The sequence below is a fragment of the Anguilla anguilla genome, chromosome 7 (genome assembly GCF_013347855.1).
Source record: "Anguilla anguilla isolate fAngAng1 chromosome 7, fAngAng1.pri, whole genome shotgun sequence".
Taxonomy (NCBI): domain Eukaryota; kingdom Metazoa; phylum Chordata; class Actinopteri; order Anguilliformes; family Anguillidae; genus Anguilla; species Anguilla anguilla.
The window spans coordinates 8572202-8597527 of record NC_049207.1 but is presented as its reverse complement, the minus strand read 5'-3'; the positions used below and the strand labels follow the sequence as shown (position 1 = coordinate 8597527).

Here is a 25326-nt window from a genome sequence, read left to right as displayed (position 1 = left end):
AATATAATTCAAAACCCATGTAGTATTTAAAAATAGATTGTATGTAAGCCTGTGTGTGTGTCCCTCTGTATCTAAAAAAGATTGTTACAAAATGCCTTGATTTTATTTACACCAATCCTCAGTCTTTGAATGACTTTGTCTTGAGTGAGATGACAAAGATTACTGCCAAATTCAACATTGATATATTTTCTTTTTATGCCTTCTAATATTGTGCTTTGTCACATTTCCTATCAATGAAGCTTTTTCAGGACTATAAATATACAAATACTTCAATCTACCTAATATATATATATAATATATATATATATATGTATATATATATATATATATATATATATATATATTGCATTATACATTGTAACAATATATAAGGGGAATGGTGCTGGTGTGGAAGCCGCCAGCTTGTTGACAGCGACACACGTACGCACGTTATTATTCATAATACAACGTTGGAGGAAATGTCCACAGCAGGAAAAGCGGAAACTTATTTTCCGAGAGGCGAGAACAAGAACACCGATCGTTCACGAACAGCTTGTACCATGGCTGTTATTTTTACTACTGCTTCCGTAACAGCTGGTAACTAACCAATAGATCGCAATGTTCCACAGGAATGTTACACAAACCGGCCAATGGGAGCAACGGTTATTTCATAGTTCACAAGTGGGAAGGGCAGGGACCGGTAGTGCTTTTATACTGTGTGCCGAGGCGTGAGGCCTTGGTGATTTGGTGCAGGTGTTCAAACTGTTTATAGTGTGGATTGATTAACATATTACATTTAGCCAGATAGCTTTCGCGTACTTCTGCAAGCATGGGAGGCAGCAACAGCACCCGCCGCGTCTCCTTTGAATCGGACGAGAATGACAACGTTACGATTGTGAAGGGCATTAGGGTGAGTGAGAAAAGATAGAGTAGACAGATGAAATTATTACTGTTCGGTGTTGTCAACTACACGATCAATACGTTGCATGCATTGGTCTTTGTTTGGTATACTAGCTACTAGTTTGGATCAAACGCTGGCGTCACCCTTTAAGAAATGGCAAGCGTTAGTTTACTACTCCGATACAATACCGCTGGTACTGTCTAGCTAGCATTAGCACATATCTTCTGTCTTGGTGAGCTTGGTTGTTGTCTCCATCGTGGTCACACTTGCTAGCTAGATAATTGGTATGGGAACCGTAAATACACAGGTTGTAAACGCAAAGCCGTAATAACCTTAATAACTGTTAGCTCGCCTGCCTCAGGAATGAATGAACTTGGTAGCTACCCCATTTCTATTATGTAAGCCAGTAGAGCTAGCTAATACTGCCTGTATATCAAAACAGCCCAGCTTTGTTCATGACTGAAATTGAAACGTGAAAATGTTTTCACGCACAGTAATAGTTCTTTCATCGTTGCATCCTGCCCGGGTGTTCCACTGTTGCTCTTACCTGGGTAGACACAAACTAGTTCGATAGCCGGCTAAGCATTGTCTGCTGCCAGCTTTTGGGAGCCGCAGCGAGTATGCATATGCGTTATACATATCCTTGAGCAGTGCCTTTCCCTGCTCCTCTGCTCCAAGGTCAACACATTATGGTTGGGGTATTCACCTACTAATCGCTGTCCCTCAAAAACAGCCTGGGCGACCTTGAAGCAGGTGTCCGCGGTCGTTCAAAATCTGCAGTTGTCACCTCCTTTAGTTTTTCCTCTGATCCTGGATAAATTGATCTGTCAGGGAAGGCATCTTTATTCACGTTTGGTCAATAAGTTTAACTTTGCAACCTGGAACAGTTTTTTGTCCAGCATTTATTTTTCTTTCTGAAAGGTGGAGCACTGCTGTATGAACCCCGCTCCTTGCGTTGTATACACTCGAGTAGCAGCTTAAGTTTAGCTTATACTTCTCAGCCCAGTTCACATCAAAGCTGCAGTGAGACTACATGGGATGGTAATGTTTCTTGCTTTGCTCTCTTCCATTGACAGCTGTCGGAGAATGTCATCAATCGTATGAGAGAGGCCCCCTTTGCGCCAGTCCATCCACGATCGCCACCAAGGGTCCCAATGACTCCACTGCCTGTGGAACCTGCTGCCCCCCCTCTGCCATTTCCTCCCATTCTAGAACCTGTAGCCCCCCCTCCTGCTCCCACGAGTGACATCGTCTCACCACCTCCACCAAAAATTTTGGAAACAGTAGCCCCCATCCCCACACCTCTCCCAGTGGAACCCGTGGCTCCCCCTCCTTCAGCTCCCCTTGTTGAACCTGTAGCTCCTCCACCTCCACCCCCTGTTGTTGAACCTGTAGCTCCTCCAGCTCCACCACCTGTTGTCGAACCAGTAGCTCCCCCTCCACCTCCCATTGTCGAACCCCTGGCCCCTCTTCTTGCTCCACTTGTTGAACTTGTGTCCCCCCCTCCGCCTCCACCACCCATGGTAGAACCGGTTGCCCCTCCCCCTCCCGTGGTCGAACCCATAGCGCCCCCTCCTCCACCTCCTGTTGTGGAACCAGTGGCCCCTTTAACGGTCCTTGTTGAGCCTGTGGTCCCTTCTCCCTCACCGAGCCCCGTGGTTGAGCCTGTTGCTCCTTCACCACCTCTTACCTCAGAACCCATTGTTCTCCCTCCTCCCCTTGTCGAAACCGTGGTTCCCCCGCCTCCCCCTGTTGAAAGCATCATTGCCCCTCCTCCCCCTGTTGAAACCATCATTGCCCCTCCTCCTCCTGTTGAAATCATTGCCCCTCCTCCCCCTCTTGAAACCATTGCCCCTCCTCCCCCTGTTGAAATCATTGCCCCTCCTCCCCCTGTTGAAATCATTGCCCCTCCTCCCCCCATTGAAACCATTGCCCCTCCTCCACCTGTTGAAATCATTGCCCCTCCTCCACCTGTTGAAATCATTGCTCCTCCCCATGTTGAAACCATTGCCCTTCCCACTGTTGAAATTATTGTCCCTCCCCCTGTTGAAATTATTGCCCCTCCCCCTATTGAAATCATTGCCCCTCCTCCTCCGGTTGACCTGCCTCCACAACCTGCCACAGTTGACATTTTTGCCCCGCCTCCACTTCCACCTGGTGAGTCTCTTTCGCCCTGTCTTGATTAATGTGCAATGGGCCTCAGAAGTCTGACGTAACACAGATTAAAACCTTTACCCATATATGGATTTCTGGATCAAAGGGTACTTTCTCTATGGAGGAAATGAATGGGAGTTTCACTTAACCGTCCCTGTCAGTCTGTGGTTTAAACTGCAGTTTAAAACATTTCTCTCTTAAATTGTACTGGATTCACTGAATTCTGATGCCATTTTCCAACTGATATAATTCTTTTGCTAGCAACAAGCTAACACTGCTGCGAATATTATTTTTTTAATTACATAGATTTTTTTTAGATTATAAAAAGTGGGTGAAAATTATTCTTTTTTTCACATACAAAAAACTTCCAAATGTCCAAATAAATTATTTTGAAGGAATTAGGAAAACGTCATTAATTTCTCCCATTGGCCGTCAAATTTTTTGATCCAGAAGTCCGGAAAATGCTAACAAGCCCGAAGAGAATGACGGCATGACTTCTGGGGCCCATGAATTAAACAGAAATGCGCATTCACCCGATAACACTTACTCTGCAACACGTGCTCTCCTAATCAGTTAGTCACACATACCCTTACTGTGTCAAACTAACTCATTCACTCTGACATGTGTGCATTTGCTGTGATAACACTTGTATTAAATTAAATAAACTAGATTTGTAATGCTGAAGTAGGTGGTGGAAAAACCAGTGGGTCACATGGGAACTGATGTATAGAACAATAACAGATGGCTCTGCTCTTCATAGCCCAAGAAAATTTGTCCTCCCTCCTTGGCTCTTAGAATGGTTAATGTAGCTAAATATATCCTGGCAATCACAGCAGAGGCATTCTATATGCACTGGATAACCACCGCTGTCCACAGATATATAGGGCTGCCTACTCCACTGTTGCTATGTCACAAGTGATAATATTCTATCTGCAACTGTGATGTCACTGCTGCTGTTCTGGTAGTTTGGATACTACCTCACTGCCCCCCCCCCCCAATATAAACATTTGCATTATCAAAAAGTAATATGAATAAGGAACGATCAAGTTGTATTTGGGAGCAATGTTGTGTTACAATGTGGCATAGCGGACTTTTGTTTTTAATCTTGTAGTTAATGAATCTCCCAGCATTCATTCATTCGTTTCACTATGCATTATAGAGACTCGTTCAGTAGAGTCAACAGGTCCTCATGGGGGTGGGGGTTGAGATTCTTTAGGCTTTGAAAATCATTTGCTTTCCAACAAAGAAAATAGCATTTTCCACTCAAGGGTAAAGTTTGACTTTTCCTAATGCAGTATGTTTAATACTACTCAAGCTGTTTGGTGCGGTTTAGCATCTGGTATTAAAGGTTACCCAAAAATGGTTTTTTTTTTTTTTTTTTTAAAGAATTTGCAAATGGCAGGTGTGCTTGCAGTCACACTCACTCATAAACACTCGCCCGTTGCAGTCACACGCTCACATATTCAGTGCCCTTCTGATCGATATGGACTGCTGCTCTGGGACACCCTTTCTCACGCCCAGGTTATGGAATTCAGAGCGCTCGAAAGCGTCTGACACGGAGCTTTTAGCAGACATTTTAAAAAGTGATCTGGCCAGTCAAACCGTCGCTTCACGAGAACTTATTTTTATTGCTTTGAAACTCTTACTTCCTGTCGCCGTTTTATAATAAATGGCGCAAGCAAAGTATCCCCTTATTGAGATAAGGTGGCAGATTAATCCAGAGGGTTCAATTGAATTGCATATGCCCTTAAAACAGTCTTAAGTTTGTTTGATCGAATCCGGCCCAGAGACTTTGCAATTAACATTTGGAGCTTCAGGCAAGGGAGATGTGGAAGGGGCTGCTCTCACTTTCAAGATAATGGCGAGAAGATGGGGACGTTGTTGCTCGATTGCTGCGGACAGGGAAGGGCACTCATATACATGATTGATTTTTGAAATCGCGAAGATAATGACTAGCTGTGAGCGTGAATGCTGATGTACATATGTTTTTCCACATTAAACAGGAGATTAGTTCTTCCCAACTGTCATTAAGAGTAATTATCCCAACTTTTGGGGCTCCTAGCTTCTGAAGTAGTGTATCATATTTACTGTGCGCTGCCGTGTTTGCATTGTCAACTAGTCAGATAGTACACACACAAAAAAGATTCTTTGGTGACCTTTTCCTTCAGTTGACCAGTGAATGCTGAGTAAGAGCGGAAAGGGGCGGGCCCTGCGGCTGACGGACACCAGGGCTGGGGACCCCTGGTCTAGCTCCCTCTCACGCTCTAGCCTGGAGTGATTTGGAGTGTTAAGGTTCTGATTGTACTTCCTCCGCCCGGTCTCGTCACCTGCCTCTCAGACAAATGACGTGTGGGACCGGGAGCACAGCGGCGCTAAACGGGTCAGAACCCAGGCTGTCGCGCTGTCAGACCGCGGGCCCTGTTAGAAACGGCGTGTCAGATTGCCAGATGACCTTACTTTGCGGCGCTAACTAGAAGGCGGCGGCTTTAAGAAATAACTGCCTTTTACGCAAGGGAAGGTTCATCACTTAAAAACCCAAACGTATTGGCCAGTCAGAGCGCAGTGAAATCTGATTGGAACAGAGTGCCTTTTTTTTTTTTTTTTTTGCAAAGACTGATGAGTTGGAGTGATTGAGGAGAAGCACCTCTGTCCATAACAGCCAGTAGCCTTTCGCTCATTGGAGATTTCAGAAAGCTAATGAGACTTTTTTTTTCTACTTTTGCCTCCCATTTTTGGCAATCTAAGCAATCCGAACTTTGATGGAGACCCTGGGACTTGCCCTTTATTACTCCTCCTACTCTGTCTTCTACACGGAAAAATGTCCAGTGTTAATTCAACTCTAACAGAGTACATACGAGTCGCATATGGATTTGGCACTAATCATGTATTGAGCTGGATGCCAGAGCAGCTCTCCACCTTCCTGCAATGTGCCTCCTTCACTTTAATGGGTCTTTCAGAATGTATATATATATATATATATATATTTTAAAGTGGAGTTTGCAATTGCGTTCTGAGTTTGCGTTCTGTTGCCTTGTCTGCTGATGATTAATATGATCGGGGTATAATTGCAAATGCCGCTAATGGAACAAATTAATTTGCGCTCATAATAAGTTACAAAGTTCATGAATCAGCGCTGTAATTAAGCGGTCCGTTTGGTCTGGGGGCTGACACTGTTGCACGTTCCCGTCTCTCTGGATTTATGTCCTGTTGGAAGCGGAGATTTACCGGCGCCCGGCTTTGTGCCTGTGCATATTTTACCCTTTGCGCTGATAACGGGACGCGTTTTTCTTCAACCCCCCCCTCCCCCCCCCCCTCCGTTTTCGCGAAAAGGGCGGCTTCACAACAGATTGTGGAGAGCCCTTTTGAAAGCGACGCATGCACGGAAATATGAATGCCTGTCGGGAATGGGATGAAACCGAGGTTTTCAGAGCTGTCGGATCTAATGGCATTTTGATTGCCAGACCTTCTTGATGATATAACCAGTGCATCTACTGCACTTTACGCCGGGCGCTTTGATATAATGTGGCTTTCGGTTCGACCTTTGATTGGTCCTTGATCTTCCGCCGAGAGATGCTCTTGTGTGTCATGCATGCATGTTCCGCCTTTGAGACGTACGTGTGTCCATTTGTTAGCTGGGTTGCGTCTGTAATGTCGCTGGAAATCGCTACCTCTGGACGCTGCCGCCTGCCTCTTCATCTAGGAGTGGAGGAATGCAAATGGTCGCAATAGACTTGATGATTGATAAGAGGGATATTTCCTACAGCTGGATGCAACTTTATATGCATTTCCCATGATTTAGTTTTTTTTTGTTGTTGTTTCTTTCTCTCCCCGTTGGTATATACCAATGATGGCATTCTGTGTATCGCACTTGTGAGTCGCCTCTGAAAGTGTTTAGTACCCAATGAGGGGAACCCTTAGACCGTAGACGGCACCGGGGTGGGACCAGCTTTCCTCTGCGTATGCGAGCCCACGTGAGAGCGTTCCTGCCACTGAAATGGCCACTTGAGGTCACAGGCGCCAGAGAGCGGGCGCCAAGCGAGCGGTACGGCGAGCGAGTGGGAGGTTCGCTTTGATTTGACGGCGCGTTCGCGGTTTTTCCATCCATGAAGTGGCGCAATTAGTGAGACTATTAGAAGCATCCAATTAAATGGGCTTGTGGAACGACTGTGTGCTGATCGAAACCACGGTACAGCGACTCTGCAGTGATTAAAACCACGCCTCCGCACTTTCGCAGGGGGGCTAAACAGTCGAGTGCTTTCTGTTACCTCTGAATTGCGATTTATTTTTTCCTGTTGACAACTTTGTCTTGTGGTTTTTGCCAAAGGGTTTTTTTTTTACTGAACTTCCATAAAAAAAGCCTTCTATTGGTTGATTACCTTCATTGGACCAATAGAAGACTGAACAAAACTTAATCGGAGAGAACAAAACGTTAGCTAGTCCTTTTTAAAAAAAAAAAAAAAAATTACAAATTATAGTTTGGCACATCCCTTAACAATCTCCATCTTGGTATTCTATTTCAATCCCAAAAATATCTGCATTTCAATCCCAAAAATATCTGCATATTTTAATCCAGTAATGTACAACATTGTAACTGTTTTCCTTTAAATTTGTGGTGTATTTGATTTTTTTTTTTTTTTTACAAAGAAAGCCACTGTACTGCTGTCACAGGACTGTAAAAGTGCTTTCTCAGTTCTCTGGCTGTTTTAAAGCTCTGTGAAGCTAGTGGCAGTAAGCCACGATAAAACTTTCAGTTTTAGGCTGTCGGTTTGTATTTGCTGACTTTTTCTGCCAATGTTGAAGTGAGTTCTTGTTGCGCTTTTTTAAGAGATTACAATTCAGACCGCAGCTGATCAGCTGTCGAGTTATATTTACGAAATTTAGAATTCTGAGCATATGCGACTTAGAAACTGTGTTTGTAAAACTGTAGATTACCGCTTGTTAAATTAAACCACATCGTACTGTTACAGCCAAAGAAAATGTGTGAGTTGTCAAAACTATTTTGGGAAAAAAAAACATAATTTTTGAATTCACACATTGGTTCAAAGGCAGGAGCAAACTGACACGGTCTGGAGCATACTGCAAATATGTAGGCCTAAATGCTTTATGAAGCTCTGGTAAATTTAAAACAGGAATAGTAAATTGTAAAATGATGTGCTTTGAACATTGCTAAGCTAGTTCCCATGTGTTCCTATAGACTGTGGGGAATTCAATATCTTACTACAACAGAGAAAAGGTTTGTGTGAGGTAAAGCCCTGTCAGGGATACCAATAACCTTCTGGGAATTTTGGCCAGTATCAGACATTTCCCCTTCAAAGCTTGCACTGTCTGTCCAGGGTTCATTCAGAACTTTTCTGCAGATTTTTATGATGCTGCAAATACCATCTTTTGACTTTCAATAAGTTGTCCTGCCAGGTAAAAAAGCAGCACTCCGTTAGTACAGTGTAGGGCATCTCAGGGGAATGCAAGAAATTTTCACAGGTCTGGGAACGAGTGTTGTAAACTGTTATCATTTTGTCATAGGTTAGCTTAAGTTCACAACTTCAGTTCTATCTTGGATGTGATGAAGCCCCTTTATAAGAGCGTAGAGTTTATCTGAACCTTCTGCATTAAATTCATAAAAGCAGCAAAGATGTTTCTCTCTCTTCATGCAGATTTCTACACTGGAAATGAATGTATTTACAGTGGAGGATATATCTGAAATGAAAAGGCCAAGACATTTTCTATTAAATGGAAAAAGTCAAGCATCTGTGCTGCAAAACATTAATGAAAATGACATACTGCACATAAACAATTTTATCATACAGTCTGTTCCTCAGAGAATTTTCACTTCAGACTTCAGAGATGATGAAAGTGAAACGCAGCGGCAAGCAGATTGCGTTTTTACTTGAATTGCAATTATGTTTTACTAATTTATCAATAGTCTGCAACTCAAGCATTATGAAGATGTAAATTAGGGTTTGAGCTAATTCATTTCTTTCTAAGATTTTTTTTTTTGATGAGTGAGGCACATCAGTTGTATCATTTGCAGAGGTATTTGAGAACATGCAGACCGACCGTCCAGGATAACTTAATTGTCCCTAAGCTTAATTCTTTTCATTGCTTTGATCTACTTTTCACCTGCTCATGTAGGCTTTAGTAAAGCATTCAGAAAGAGCTCTGGGCAAGTTCAGAGGTCAGGAGAGTGTTGGATGGATTCCACACATCTGTTGGGCACGGAATTTTGAATTGGGATTTCTGAATGCTCTGAAGAACGTCTGTTTCCTCAGATGGAACGTGGTGCATGTAGGGCCGTTTGACTTCAGCTTCTGCAAAGGCTAATTCTTGACATTCTGAAAAACGAGATGAGGATCTGCGATTCCAGGTTTATCTATTTGCATCAGAAAGCGTTCTTCACCGAGAGTACGGAACGCAGCGGTTCAGTCTTTTGTGTCCCCGCTCTCCAGTTAATTTCCCCCGTGCCTTTCCCGGCTGGGCTCTGTCGAGTGCGGTGTTGAAAAGCGAAAAGGTGTGTCTGGGTAAAAGCCTTCTTCCTGAATGCGGGCTGATGAGAACGTGGCCTCTCGGCTGAGCCAATCGCCTGGCTTGTTGTTGCGCGAGGCAGGGTCGCGCGGCGGCCGTCTTGATTTCTCCACCATCGCATCGGGGGATGTCTCTCTCTCTCCTCTCCTTCCGACTACGCTGGATCACGGAACGCGTCGCCGTGGCGAATTCTCGTCTTTCCTCCTCCTCCTCCTCGCGTTCCCGCCGTTAGACGACTGCGAAGGGATGACCTCGCGCTCGAGGGGCGCTCTCCGTATGAGATGCTCTCTGTACGACCGCCTGGCTTCAAAAGGAAGTGCACTGGCATGAGGTTGGAGGGGTTTCTCTCGCCAGCCTGTGAGAGGAATTCTTAAAAACTCTTTTGGTCATGTAAATAATCAGTGTGAAGATGTTGAGGCGCAGACTTGCTGTCCATCATGCCTCCGGGAGTGATGCGGGGTGCTCTGTCTCACCTTCAGCCACTCTTGTTTAAATGAGTTCTTCTCCAGTGCACACTACACCTGAAGACATAATGGGTGGGGCCCATTGCCTCGGCAACGACACCTTTGATGCACTATGGGTGGAGTCTTGTGTCACAAAAATGAAAAATCCAGCAGCAAGCTTCCCATTTCCCCATGGCACTTGTGTGCAGCAGTTCAGTTTGGGATTGGCAAACCGTGAACCTTCCGTGGTGTTAACTTAAGATTTGTGTTTTTTTGGGCGGAAAATGCAACAAAAACCATAAGCTACCACTTTTCCATGTGCTCTAATTGGCTACCTTTAATTCACGCATTATCCTAAACTTTGCAAAAGGGGAAAAAGCAAGCACAAGTGGGATTCAGTTGAGACAAAAGATTAGTTTCTCGCTCATTTGCTGTTGTAATTTTTCATTGCAAACAGCACATTGTGATTTATTGTTTTGACAAATGGAAAGATCCCTTCTCTGAATGCTAAGCTGATGTTATTGAATGTGTTGCTGCTCAGTTGGCCTCCAGACAACCGATTGGCGGTGCACAGTAACAACTCTTCAGGGCTGTGACTTGAACATTGAACAAAACCGATGGCTCGATTCTCCATTTTTCCCGGCCACGTTATTTCCTGTGAAGATTTTTTTTTTTTTTTTTTTGAGAGAACGTGCAAATGGGCTCCAATTCAAAGGTGCCTTCCGAGTTCAGCGGTCACAGATCTCATTAAGGAGTCGCTCGGAGATGCCCTGACGCCCGCGGGTCAGGGACCTCAATGCGCTGATTGATTATGCGCGCCCACGAGCCCAGGTATTGGGCGGGACTCTCGACGGCGAGTCCGTCTCTAAATCAGGCGGGAGTCGTGCGTGCGCTCCGACTGCTCCGTGGTCAAGGTTGTGCCTCCCACACGCCTTCTCCCCGAGGATATAAATATTCATACGCAGAGCCCACGCAACGCAACAGGAAGCGGCCGTCCTGCCTGATCGCCTTGCTTCTGGATCGCCGCGCGGGCCGCCAGCGGAAAACAAGGGAGAGAAAAACACCTTTTAAATGAAATCTCGACAAGAAGATATGGACGCGTTTTGGTCTTTTTTTACAGTCTCGAGTGGTTTGGGGGTGCAGCAGAAAAGGATTGATTCATCTTCCAATTTCTTGTTGAAGGTTAAAAGTTTCTAGGACCTTTGAGGCGAAAACCCATATAAAAGTACCAATGGTGCGCCCCTCCTCACTGAATTGGCTGCCCCCCCCCCCCCCCCTTACGGGTTTGGGGGTTGATGAGTGTTTAACCTCGCTCGTCCACTCCTCACACTCATTTCTCCTGCATCCCCCAGGAGGAAACCAACCCCAGAGATGATGTAATGTGATCTTTTAACATTTGCATGGGGCACCTGTGCGTGACGCTGGCTCGGCCTGTAAAGGCATCGTACCGTTATATTCCACGGCCTTTCTGCTCTTCAGGGGGCCGCTGAAGGGGGGGGGGGTTGGGGTTGGGGGGGGGGGGGGGGGAGCGGTGGGGTGGGGTGGGGGTTTATCACCTGTGGGTTTCCCCCCGACTGAAACATCTGCTAATGGAGGTGCTGCAGAACGTGACGCGTTACGGTGTGGAAGCGCTGTGGAAAGTGCCGCTTTTAGAAGCTCGGTATTGCGAGCCCAGGGGGGTCACAACAGCACACTTCTTACGGCTGTGAGCCTTCTCCAGACCGTTCGGTCCGTTCGTCGGCCCGGATTTCGGCCCGGGGCTGGAGTGTCAGTGGCCCACTTGAGCGCACGGCCTCCTGGGTAAGCGTCCAGTCGCGTAGCAGCTTGACCTTACCGCTGCCCCCATCGTTGCCGTCGGCCACTGCTCCAATTCAGCCGGGGAAGCACTCGGCCAGCAACTCGAATCTTTTCAATTCCATCACTGCGATGCTTTACAAAAAAATATATATATACTGGCTTTTATACGTTGCTGTGTTGCCGTAGTAATGCAGGCCATAACCATGCGTCTTTCACAAGACGTTTTATGTATCTTTGAGAGCAGGCACACCGGGTTTTCTCTCTTTTTTTCACTCACTGCACCATCTTATTGAACAATCAACAAGCGAAAGTAATATATAAAATCTGCCGAATTGCTGTCTGCGGTCGCTGTGTGGATGTTCTTTGATATATACTTGGCTGAATTGGATGTGACAGTTTTTTGTATGGGCTGGTTTTTGTACACCACTCCGTAATGTCGAAAAGTGGGGCCCTGTTGTAGCCTACATTCTGCCTTCCTGCGAGTGCTCTGACACGAGCATTCTTTCTGCTTGTCTCGGTCTGTCTCTGTCATCCATACCCAATTTTTTCCGTCCTCTTTTTCTCCTTCCTCTCTTGTTTTCTTTGCTTCTTCGCTGCCTGTTTCCCCCCCCCCTTCATCTCTCTTTCTATCCTCTTCCCTTTCCCTTTGTTTCTCTCCTTTCGTCCGCCCCCCCCCCCCCTCCTCCCCAAACGTTGAACCCACTGTCCACAGATGAAAGATTCAGCCGTGTGGGAGAAGTGCCAATGGCTGTGTGTCTCTCTCTCGGTTGGGGGGCCGGTGGGGGGAGAGATGCGATTGATTCGTCCTGCGGCCAGGAATCGTATGCACTGCGTTCTGTGTTCCATTTCTTATCGCACACTATCTTTTAATTCCCTTTTTCCTTTTTTTTTTTTAATCAAACATCAACGTCCCGAAGAAGACGCATGGAATAGCGCACCCCGGCATTCCTTACCCAGAATGCCGAGTGATTAATGCGCCGCCGGCCCCCGTGGTGAAATATACTATCGGCCGGGGCATCGTCGCGGTAACAAGCAGATATCCGCGGCCTTGGGCAGTGGCGGTGTTAAATATGGCACTCTGGCCCACGTCATTACTTAAAGGGCTATTTTTCACGCGCGGGGTTTGCAGGAAGCGGGCCGGTGACGTTTGGAGGGGAAGGTCGAGCCCTCTGATGGTTCTGACCATGCTCTGGGAAAGGCAGACCTGTGCTCTGAAGCTATGGTGCTGAAAGATAATTAATACTGTGGAGGATGGTGCCGACGTGCTGCGGTGTACCCATTTTAATAGCGGGGCCAGAATGGCATGTTCCCGGTCTGGGACACGTTCAGGCGCATCTCACTGCAACGTGGGTGTCGGGTATTTAGGTGCAAAGTTTATTTCGCCTCCCAGTCCCGTTGGCAGTGATCTTCCTTCTGGGTCGTCTTTTTCTTGGGTAACTGAAAACCGTAATCGCCATCACACCCTATTGCACCATTATATCGCATATCCCTCCCCCCCCAGTTAAAAAAAATTGCAAAAAATTTAATTAAGAACAGCCACCATTTTATATTCAGAGAGCCTGGATGGGTTCCGAGCCGTGGAGGCTGCGGTGACATAGGTTTATTTGCACACGTTAATTAATGTGTCAGATGATAATTCCCCTTTCTGAACCCTGAGTTAATGGGAGCTTCCGAATGGCGAGATTTTATTATTTTTTTGAGGTCGTTATCTTCCTTGGCTCCGGTCGAGCTCTGCCGTAAACGTGCCGGGAAGGAGCCGAAAACGGGGACAAGGTGATTACGCCGAGGCCACCGCCGCCCTCAATCTCCCGCTCCGACCTCCGACCCCCGCGCGCCGTGATTTGAATCGCAGCGACGCGCTAATGCATGTTGTGACGTGAGCCTCGGGGCCCTCAATGATAAAGGTTTCGGGGTGCGTCGAAGCTTCATTTAAATGCGCTGACCCCAGAAGCCCAGACAAATGTTTTCAAGTTCGCTAAGCAGTCCGTTCACGCTTTCCAAATAATTAAATTGCACCTTTTTGGTGCACCATTTGATGTAGTTTAAAAGCCTAGAGCTTTCGCTTTTTCTTGCAGTTACAGATATATCAACAATAGGAAGCGTACGTTCCAAGATCTAAACTCCTTGCTTCAGGGCAGGAATCATGCGTAGGTCAAGTTAATGGGGAGCCCCATGATGCCTCTGTGCATTCCAAATGCAAGCTTCCTTAAAAAGTTCAGTGTGATTGGTTGAAGATGAGCAGCGGGACACTATACTTGGTAATTCCCTGAGGCGCCCCTGCTCATGGTGTCACTTGGGAAATGTCGTCACCACTTGCACATCTTACTTCCAACATATGGACATTTTCCACCCAGCAACTGCAGTTAATTAGTTTTTTTGTTATTAATGGAAACGGGTAAATTACCTTACAACTAGAGATGCTAATGCCCATATGTTCAATGGGGTTGGTAACAATTTTCTTTACATTTAGTTTCTTGGCATGAAGAAAAATATTCTTTGTTTTGCAAATGCTCGGAGAACACCGTAAGGTGTCCACGGTGCAGATTCCAGTGCGACTGCAGCAGGTCGACCAGATTGCCTCAGTGTTGGTGAAATGCTGGGAGGGCTGCAGGACGGCTGTATTCCTGATTGGAAGTGAAATTAGCAGAGACAGCTTGAGCACCATGGTTTGAGAACATTGATCCAGGAGGCAGGGAGCAGAACAGAAGAAAGTGGAATCCGATGGCCAGTGCTCCGGGAGAGGAAGAGGAGCGCATCCATCATCCCCCGGCCACTTCTTTCCGGGGCTGGTCGGCGCGTCTGTTCCAACGGAGATGGTATTCCTGTCCGATATCGGACATGTCCATCTACCTGGGTGCGGGGGTGCCGGGGGGTTGGGGGTTGGGGGTTGGGGGGTGGGGGGTGGGGGGGGGGGGGGGGAGGGGGAGGAATGCCTGAACTGCCCTGGGCTCTGAGAACTGTGTAAGGCCATTGAATTTCCTTTAAAATCCATAGCTGATCTATGCAGCTGGAATTCAGCTGCTATTTTCAGTTAAAATAACTGTGTGACTGCGTTCGGTAATTGCAGTCGGCTCTTGGGGGGGAAGAGACGTTCAGCTGTGGCCAGCAACGTACTGAACCTATTAGTATAGAAGTATAGAGGAAAGTAGCCAGGCTAGGACATGTATGGGCTCCGGGAAAAAAAAAAAAAAATAGCCTCCACTCTCATTCTAAATCCGGTCTGTTTGTTTCCCAGCATTCCTCAACACTCAAGTCGATACAAAGATGTTTAATTGGGCTGGTGTGAGCGCAGCTCTGTGGGATGGTGTCATTTTCGCAGGCGTCTGAGTGGAGCTGAGTTGCCCTGCTGAAATGAATCGCTCAGGCGGTTTCCGCTTGTGCGTGGTATTTTACGACTTGTAGCCCTAGAAATAAAAATATTTTGGGCTTTGTGTGATTTTGATTCGAAATGGGTCTGGGCGATGAAGACCCCTGGCTTGTGTGAGGGTGCAGTAGGGATTCAGCTGGTGAGTTCAGTCACCTTCGTGCTGTTGGTCTGCTGTGAGTAGCCAACAACTCATCTGCTAGCTTGAATAATTGTCTAAGTTCACAATGAGCCAATTTTCTGTGTAATTTTAATTTTAATTTTTCCTGGTTGAGCCAGAACCGTAATTTCGGCTGTGTACAAATTCATTTGTGTAGCCTGGGGAAACGCCAGCTTCAGGTTGGCGACGATGGAGGCTGTATGAAGTACCTGTTTCAGAATCCATATATGTAGGCATTCAGGTGTGTCTAATGGCAGCATACCTCATACTTCCTGTAAACCTTTCACTTTCCCTAAATTTGCAGCTTGCGCAAGTATTGACTAACACAAAGTAAATTACAGTCAAGAAAAACCTATGCTTTAAGTGACAGAAAGAGTTGTCCGTGTTTAAAACTGGACATGACACTTCAGCCGTGTCATGACTGATCGCTCCAATAGCACAGGCTGCTCTTCAAACATGCATAATGGGTTTTTAGAAGGTGGCATAGCTCTATATCAACCTGACACATGGGCCGTGACTGTTTATAATGTATTCTGTTATAGTGTGTGTCCTTCATGTTAGAATCTCGAAGTCTATTTCCTGAAATTCTTGTTGATATTCAGCGATATGAAATCCTGTAGAGGTATGCGGTGGGACAATGCCATAAATTTACTTTTGAGCTTTACTGAAGTATGCTCCACTGAAAAACAGATTTCTTTAGATGGGGGGGGGTGTGAAGCACTCGGTGATATGACTCTGGTTCATTTGCTTTTTATCTTGGATAAGCTAGGGTTCTGAATTCAGATCTGAAATTCATCTGCATTCGACACTGATATTGGTCAAATGAGGGGGGTCGGGGGTTTCTGTCTGAGTTACCCTGCTTTTTTGGCATGGTGAAATTTTACTGTCCCTTAAAACTGTTTTTTTTTTTTTTTTTTTTGGTCTGTAATATGGCACACTTGCACACCCTCTTTCTCGAACTCTCACTCTCTTTCTCTCTCTTTCACTCGCTCTCTCTTTCTCTCTCAATGCCTCATGCCATACATGCAGTCTTAGAAAGTCTGGGCAGTGCAGTGTTTCAGTTAAGAGCACACCAGGGAGCACCTTTTCAGAAAAATCAGTTTTCCTGCGTCAGATCGAGGATGGGTGTTTTAACCACTCCAATGAAAGACTCCACGTGAATCGCTCATTATCGTCATGACTCTTTACATTTACAGAAGGCTTTCCGGACCAGATAATCTTGACAAGACGACCGATGGCTCGAATCGATTTCTGAGAAATGTAATTGCTCGGTTTTCAAGCAAAGCCTCACCTTGATTCAAAATATTCCCTTTGCTCTACTCCATCCTCACCGTCGGTACAATAAACAGTGTTTAACCTCCCCCTGCGACAGGTATGACCTTCTGTGCTCCCGCATAATGAGTCCTGGGTATGAACATTAATGCCCCCATTAGGGTTTTCTGGAACATTAGTTTCCCTGAGGAAATGTTTCTCCTTTCTTTCTGTTTTTAAGTAAACGAGGAGGACCTGCGGAGGAAGATCGCCGAGGAGCTGCAGCGCGAGCTGGACCAGGAGAGGAGCAACAGGGAGCTCGAGATGCTCCAGCGGTGAGTGGTCCAGGGCCCTGAGTTATAGAGTCAAACCACTCCGCTCTGAGAGAGTCCACCCTGAGGTTCAGCACAGAGTCACACACTCAGCCCAGAGTCACACACTCAACCCTGAGGTTCAGCACGGAGTCACACACTCAGCCCAGAGTCAGACACTCAACCCTGAGGTTCAGCAGAGTCAAACACTCGGCCCTGAGGTTCAGCCTAGAGTCAAACACTCGGCCCTGAGGTTCAGCCTAGAGTCAGACACTCGGCCCTGAGGTTCAGCAGAGTCAGACACTCAGCCCAGAGTCACACACTCAACCCTGAGGTTCAACATAGTCAAACACTCGGCCCTGAGGTTCAGCAGAGTCAGACACTCAGCCCTGAGGACCCTAAACTCTGAGGTTAGGTTCAGTACATAGCGACACTGACCTAAATATGGAGCATAAAGCAACAAAAATCCCTGGTCTTTGGGTTCTGCTGAGAACAGTAAAACAGTACTGAGGGGGAAAAAAAAAAAATCATACAGAGGCACTCCCAAGTCCTGAGGCGTTATACGAAATGAAACGGCGGGTCCCGAACAGCGTGGAGAGACCAGCGGGACAGCGAGCTCCAGCAGTTCCCCGTCGCACGCTTACGGCTGACATTTCTGAGTGACGCATTTGTGCGTTTGCACCTCTGACCTGTGTAAGTAGGAGATTACATTATGTTCCGGTACACACGACGTGAAAGAAAAACCACCTTTGCGGTTTTACTCGGATACTTTCTGAACGTTTACACGGTCACATGACTTGACCCTCCACCGGACACGGATTCGTCCACAGTGGATTTTGGTATCCCTGTGCCCGCCTCCTCTGGGATCTCCTGTGCTACGCCCACACCTGCCTGCCTTTTCCCCCCCCGTGTGACAGTAACTCTGCTGTTGAAGGGCGGCAGTTATTTCATTTGCCTGCTCCAGCGTGCGTATGAGGTCATGACGGTCTGCCAGCCAGAATTAGACGTTTCAATGAAGTACGTGGCTCCGGAGAAGCAGTTGGAGGGATGATGTCATGTCGTTTTATTGAATAAAAACAAATGCCATATTTATGGAAGCATTTTGCTTAAGCATAATATAATTGCTTACCCCACCCCGCCCCTCAATACTTTTCTTAGACCAGTAGGTTATGGTATCAAGGGCCCAGGCAAGCTGCATTTTACCTTTGGCAGTGAAATGGACAGACTGAAGGTCAAGGCAGAGATACTTCTGCATTTGATCCTTAGTTTAATCGTAGTACAGTTGCGTAATATTGAGAGTGCGGTAATGATGTTGTGACTGGCTGCAGGCAGGGATTTTACCAATGTAAAACAGAAATAATATTGTGAATAACTACCTCGTCTTGGGTGAAACTCTGATTTGTGTGGCAAGGCCTTGAGTGGGACTTCACAGAAAGCTTTCAGAACAGAAATCTTACTTACTTCTGATTGGCTGACGGAGATGAGAATGTGTTGGTCTCCATGGCAACTGCTCTGAAAGTAGCCCTTCTGATATGATTTTTTTGATGAGCAGATGTCATGGGACTGAAGTGAAATTGGTTTTGCTTCGCCGTGATGACATCATAAGCACACCGCCTCTCTATTTGCTTCCTTTTGTGGAGATGTGAAGACTGATGGGAAGACAAATGACACGTTCTCAGAGGTAAAGGGTCTTCTGACAGGGCATGGAGCCGCCTGTCACCGTTTAAAGTGTGACATTTCACGGCGAGGAGGGATGTGGTTAGCACCTGTCTGCTCCCCTCCGTGGAGAAAGAAATGAAGGAAGATAAAGATGTCGCGTGTGAAGGGAAGGGAGAAGCAGAGCGGCCATTTTCTTCTGCGGTGTGCTTCACGTAGCCTCTGCTCAGACCTGCCTTTCTTCGCTGACCTTTTAATTAATTTGTGGTAACTTTGAGAACTGTTTTAAAAGTTACAGATTGTCGTGGATATGTGCTGAAGATGACTGATCACTGTGCAGTTACCTGATTGCACAGGCTAAAATTCTTAATTTCTTCTACCAATAATCCTTGGGGTCTTGGGTGGTCCTCGTGTCCACCAAGTTTTAACGCCTCCTACATCGCCAGTGACCCCTTACCTGGTGGCCCTTAAATTGAACCACCTCCTTCAGTTAAGTGTGAAGTGTTTCTACCACACGTCATCTCTCTGACTGGACTAGTCTGAAGAGTCCACATTAGACATATTCCACATTAAGCCTTTATTTTGTCCAAATGTGAAGCGCGTCAGATTTTTCCCGCCGGCCGCTCGCGGCGATTTTCACACGGCCGTAATTTACCGTCTGTGGAACATCTGCACGGAGACGTCGTTAGCGGCAACCATCTGCGGAGGAAGCCGCGGGAGGCGGGTCGCACCAGCCGGGGCTGCTGATGGCGGAGGAGGCCGAGGAGCTGGCGGAGGTGCGGTGCGGCTTCTGTCGCCGCGGCCCTCGCCGCCCGCCGCTGCGTCGGTTTGCGTGTGGCTGCCGCGGCTCGTAACCGACGTGGCGCTTGGTGCGCCGCCACCGTGGATACGGAGAACCGCGCTGCTCTGACGTGGCGTCTCCGGTAGAACCGCGTCATGCGCAGTACGAGGTGAACCAATGGGAGGCCAGCGGACCTCTGGTCTTTTTGGGACCGTACTGCCAATGTCCAATTGCAACCATTTATTGCTGACAAACGAAAGATATTAAAATGGCGTATTATTAAAATGGCAACCAAATGAAGAAAACCATGCAGCTTCGTGGTTAACGTACCTGTCCTAGAACCTGTTCAGAGGGCTGCCCTTCTCACACAGCCTTCTGTAGCAGATTTTTGCCTGTGTAATGCCTCACAGCCTTTTGTAGCAGCCCCTTCTGTAGCAGATTTTTGCGCAGTTTCGGCTGTCATGATCGAATTCGGCGACTCTTGCGTTCGCAGTTGACTGGCACACGCCCGCAACGCGTCCTCATCCGCCTCAGAAGGTTGTTTTGCGGATCCCATCCCGCTCTGATATAAGTGTTTCTGTCGCGCCCGGCGAAGGATATTGGATCTTTCTCGGTAGGGCCGCAGGTCCAATCAGAGGCTCCTTTCAGTGCGGATCTGCACGGGGCTTCAGAGGGAGGGAGAGAAATCGCCTGGACCGCTGACAGCGAAACTGTTTTTGACAGTTATCATTTCGCGTCTTCAGAAAGAACAAGGCCGCTGATGTTACGGCGAACTCCTGCGGTGAAATTTTTGGGCGATTCGTTTGCCGCGTGCCGTCTGCTTACGTGCGCCAGGCTTCAGAGATGAAGTGAGGCGGCAAATAAACTGATGCAGAGACCGTCTTCATTTTTAAAAACAAAAAACGATACGGCCCCTCATCACTGTAAAGCACGCCGAGTGTGAGAAAACCGCTATATTAATGCAGTGCATTATTATTATTATTATTAACTAAAGCCACGCCCTCTTCTTTTCCACCCTTCTTTGATAGGGCCACTTCAGATGCTGTTCATGATAAATACTGAATACTGTATATTTCAAACATATTCAGCAGGGTATCATTAGGAATGTTTTCATACTAGTACCCAAATGGTGTTTTCAACCTTTAAGTTAACATTTCTGCCTTTTTCCAATTTTATTTTTCACATGCTGCTCAAAACGTGTTCAGAAAAATCTACATATTTGCCCTCTCAGGCAAAAGAAATGCCAGACTTCAACCTTTAACAACTTATTGCCTTTTTTTTGTTATTTCATTACATAATCATTCTAGCATTCGCCTGTTAACGTTAGTTTTACTTCAACCTAATTTATTCCTTTTCTCTAATTGCCTCGTCAGCATAACAGAAGTACTCCTTTTTTTTTATTAGTGACTGAAAGCAAGGCTAGTATTTACCACCCACAGCAAATGAAAACAAAACTGGGGTTACTTTCAGACTTGTCTTTGCTGTATGCCTAGGTCTGTAACATAGGCACTATTAAGCTACCATTACTAGACAGCTTTATTACTGCGAGTGTTAATACAATCTGAACACTATCCTACTGTCATCTTCATGTTAGGCTTTTTTAAAAAGAAGAATTGAATTCCTTTTTTATTGACAGTTTTAGTTCCTGTTTACAGTTTGGTTTCTTCGGCTAAGTGGTGCAGCGACCGGTTATCACGCACATCTCAAGCCTCATTTAGTGACCGTCCACACGATGAAATTACGCGCTTTGTTAGTTTTATTCCTCTATTTACAAAAAGGGAATGAAATGGCCTCCTGAATGACCGAGCTGATGAAGGCACGTCATCCGGGTGCTGACTCTGTTGCCGTGACGTCCCCAGGTTGTCTGGGATATGTGGGCTAATTGGCTAACCGTGATCAGGAGCCGATAGCTATGGGACAAAATTGGCTTTGTCCCCCCACCCCCCCCAGGGGGTTTGCGGGAGCTTATGTTAGCCGCAGTGTAGCATTAAGAAACTGGGCTTCTACCGTAGAGCTTAAAATCCCAGGCGGGGAAGCTGCTGTTGTGTCCTGGAGCTCTAGGTGCTGAACCTGGCTTGCTTCAGTCAAGTATTCAGCTGTATCGATGAGAATAGCGAGTATGTGTCACTCAGTGTAAGGATGTCCACCAGGTTAAACGTAAATGAGGTAATGTGATGTCCTGGTCAAGGTGCCTTGGGTTACTGCTGTATCGGCGCCCTCTAGCTGCTCAGCGGGCACCTGACAGCTTGTGTTGTGTTTTCATCGGACTGAGAGATGTGCCTGTCAGCCAGTCAGTGCTAGTTCTCCTGGTGCACGCCGTGTTGTATTGAAGGGTTGAAAGTAGTCGCTGCGTTGTCAGTGAGTGTGTCAGAAAGAAGAGTGGATTCATACATGCAGGAGGACACGAGCGCAGCGTAACTCTTAGCAATGGCAGAAAGTATGCTCAACCAAAACAGAGTTGAACCGTAGAAATGAGCGTTTCTCTGTCTTGGCTCTTGGTTTGTGCCCCCTCCCCACTGCATTGAGTGTATTAAACAAATTTTTTTTTTTTTTTTTTTTTTTACATTTCTCACAAATGTAATCCTGCTTCACGAAAGGGCTTCATTGTGTGTTAATTTCCTCCTCCGTTCTTCTGTGAAGGAGCCGTCCCGTTGGCAGTGCGCATGATGAATGATGAATCAGGCGGGCATTGTGTCTGAGTAACAGGTGCAAGCCCCTGTAGTGGAGCTGGGGGGGTCTCCGTTCGTCTCCAGTGAAGGGGGACTGCGTTCAGAGGCCCCCCCCTCTGCTCAGCGTCGAGCGAAAGGCCCGGCTTCACAAGTGAATCCTTCCTCAAGTCCATTTTATTTGAGGAGGGATCCACTTATGAAGCCACTTCAAAGAAATTTTTTTTAAATATAGGAGAGCATTTTTGTACTATTTTTCTTCTGAGTTAACTGAACAAAAATGAAGAACGACCCTGGATGTTGCGTGGCAGGGGAGCCTCTGGAGCGGCTTTTTACTCTGAAACGGTGTCCGTGAGGCTGGCCTGTGCGTGGACCTCCAGAGGGGGGGGGGGATCTCGGGAGTCTCCTCCCCGCTGGAGGGCCTCTCCGGTCGGGCGCCTGGCTGAAGCAGCGGGCCTGGGCGCGGTCGCGCGCCCCGCTGTAAGAGGTCGAATCCTCGTCGTGCCAGCGCGGGCCCCTGGGGGAGTCCCGCGTGAGTGGCCCCCACCCTCCTGTAGCTCAGGGAGGGCTAGGGTTTCAGTTGGTAAACCCCCCCCCCCTTTCAACGTGCGAGAGTGACTCCTCTGGGGTGCCTGCGGTCTGCCTGCACGAGTTGTCCTTGAAGTGCGGCCCTCTGGGACAGTAACCCCCCCCCCCCCCCCACCCCCCCACCGAGAAGCAGCGGCTGGTCAGAACAGCACAGAACTGTGAAGTTCCTATTTCGTGCAGACACAAACGTTTATGTAGAAGTGTTATCTCGATCTGGATGTTTTGTGATATGTGATATTTTGTGATATTATCTGTATCACTCACTTGCCATCTTTCTGAATTGCTGGCTTTCTCTCGCTCCATTGTGCGTGCTCTCTCTCAGTAAGTGTGTGTGTGTGTGTGTGTGTGTGTGTGCGCGCGCGCACATTACAGACATTGTGTGTATGGTGACTAGGCTGTCCATAATGCAATAAAGCATTCACAGCCTTGTGAAATGGCAAAGTAATTGTGGCTTTGTTGTGGTCTAAAACAAAAAGCCTTTTTTTCCCATATCCCTCAGATTTAGCTAATTTAGCTGGCTGTGTTAATGAAACATTTAGGCACATTCTGGATGAAATGGGGATAAGACCAAATTTAGGTGTAAAAATTCCCTGAAGTGCTCATTGAGATGTGTTTGTTTATTTATTTATTTATTTAGCTGTTGTTCCAGATGCTTATGTTGCACAGGATCTGCATGAACACATCGACATCAATGTACAAAAAAAAAAAAAAAGGCCAGTCGTGCTTTTTTTTTTTTTTCTTTTTGAAAAGCAATGTTTACCAATGAGTATTGATTTAAATAAAATTTACACGGCCCTGCGTAAGCTGAATCAACTCCCCTCCAGCCCCCCTTCATAACCCCCCATCCATTTTTTTTCCTTTTGCTTACGTTAATTAATAGTGGCGTAGAAAACAAAGCGGTGGTACCGCGACCGACGGAATTTCTGCGGTATCGATGACCTGATATTAACGGCCTCGGGGGTCGCGCGTGTCAGAGAGGACCGCGTCAGCGCTATCTCTGATATGCGTGAAAATGAGAGAGAGAAAGAGAGAGAGAGGGAGAAGTATTTGCTTATGGCACGGAGCTCAACCAAAGCAGAGGAACACACTTGTTTGTGTTGGAACGCGCTGCTTCGGTGCAGGCATTCAGTCCACGAAATGGACGCGGTGAAGGTTCGAATTTTCGAATTTAACTCTGCATTACAAAAATCCTCTAGTGTGTGTTACGATGTGTGCTGCTTTAAGAAGTAATCAGGTCAAAGTGAATGATTAACTGTCGCATGAGTAATATATGCTTTTATACCAAGCTGCCGCACCTGTATGCGCAGCTCTATGAAATTGGAGAGGTGACGCAGGTATTCGTGTAGGACTTAAAGGTAGTTTTGGACGACGTGGTCCTTCATGCCCTCCCTTGCTAAACGTGTCCCAGAGAGGCTGCGTCACCGATGCCTTCCGGACTTCCTCCTGAGGAGGTTTGGTCTTCCAGAACCGGTGCTTAATTAGCCTCCTGGGGGAGGCAGCCACCACTGAGAAGTCAGACAAGTCAACCTGCCGGCCTTAGCGCCTTCGCTGTGACCTCTAAACGCCCCTGAAACTTCAGGGGCCTGCTGCTCCAAGTAGGCCGTTGCCAGCGTTCGCAGTTCAGGCGTAACCAGCTGATTCACGGGTGAGAACGCTCGCGCTACGGCTGTTGGACAAACACCGGGGTCCAGAGGGGAACTTCGCGTGTACGTTTTGGCTATGAGTGACCAGCAGGGCTCTGGTTTTTCAGGGCCTGGTCTTCTGACCCAATGGAGCTGTTATGTGAGACCCCATGCCATGCTTGGTTTCAGCAGAATCGCCAGGCCTCCACGTTTGGGGTTGGCCTGGTGAGCGTCGCTTTGCTTAAAAAAATTTTTTTTATAAAAAAGGCGGGAAACGATCTCTCATCCTTCGGCTCCCTTTCCAAACTTTCCTCAGTCCGATTCCTGTGTGCTTCACACTGATCTGGAAAAAACGTTGTTGATAAAGAGTGCATTTTGTGTTGGGCTTTGAGGGAGAGCGTGGAATGTGCCTCTCGCTTCCTCAGGAGCTGTTGTTGAGGCCACGGAAGCAGGCGATTCGCCCCCATGCATCTCCTAGGCAACGTCATGAAGTGGCAGTGGGAGCTTTATTGACCATGATGTCGCGCTTGGATGGACAAAATCAATATTTCCCTTAATGCTGTCTTCCACTTAGTCCTCTGCTTTTTTTTTTTATTGTAATCTGTTTTAAACTGCTTTTGTAAGAGCATATTTTTGTGTGTGTGCTTTGATGTGTTTTTTTTTTTCCCCCGCTCTATTCTTCCTTCCATTTTGGTGACTCACAAAAGTGCTTAAGTACCAGTGCATAATGTGTCCTTTTGTCAAAGACCTGATGTGTAGATTATCGATGCCTTTTAAGGGGAATTAATGGCCATAAGTGACCTTCCCGGCCAACTAATGGCATTTTAACAAATGAATTAATTGGCGACATCCGCCTGTAGTTGCGTAGGGTCAAGGGTCGGTTTGCGAGTCACTTAGAGCTCGTTCTCAGACCTGCTATTGGTCGCTGGAGTTTCGTGCCTTTTAAAAAAACAAAACTAAACAAAACAAAAAGACATTCACGGGTATTGAAACTTGGGTGCCATTTGCTTTTCGGTGCTGCCGTGTGGCGTGTGCAGGGAGGGACTGAGGGGCGGTTGCTGTACTTTTATCTGCGTGTGAACTGAGCTGCAGACCCTGGAAACACCGGGGCCTGATTTATGTGCCGCATGGAGG

At 46.9% G+C, this 25326-nt stretch overlaps 1 protein-coding gene across 1 annotated transcript in view; it reads left to right on the top strand.

The window, feature by feature from the left end:
- Window positions 1-649: 649 nt before the first annotated feature.
- Window positions 650-25326, top strand: part of chchd3a (coiled-coil-helix-coiled-coil-helix domain containing 3a) — a 78850-nt gene continuing 54173 nt past the window's right edge. Inside the window, exons 1-3 of the mRNA XM_035426178.1 lie at window positions 650-889; window positions 1957-3037; window positions 16810-16903. Coding sequence (XP_035282069.1) covers window positions 809-889; window positions 1957-3037; window positions 16810-16903 — 1256 coding nt within the window. The 5' untranslated portion in view covers window positions 650-808. The remainder of the gene's footprint in view (window positions 890-1956; window positions 3038-16809; window positions 16904-25326) is intronic.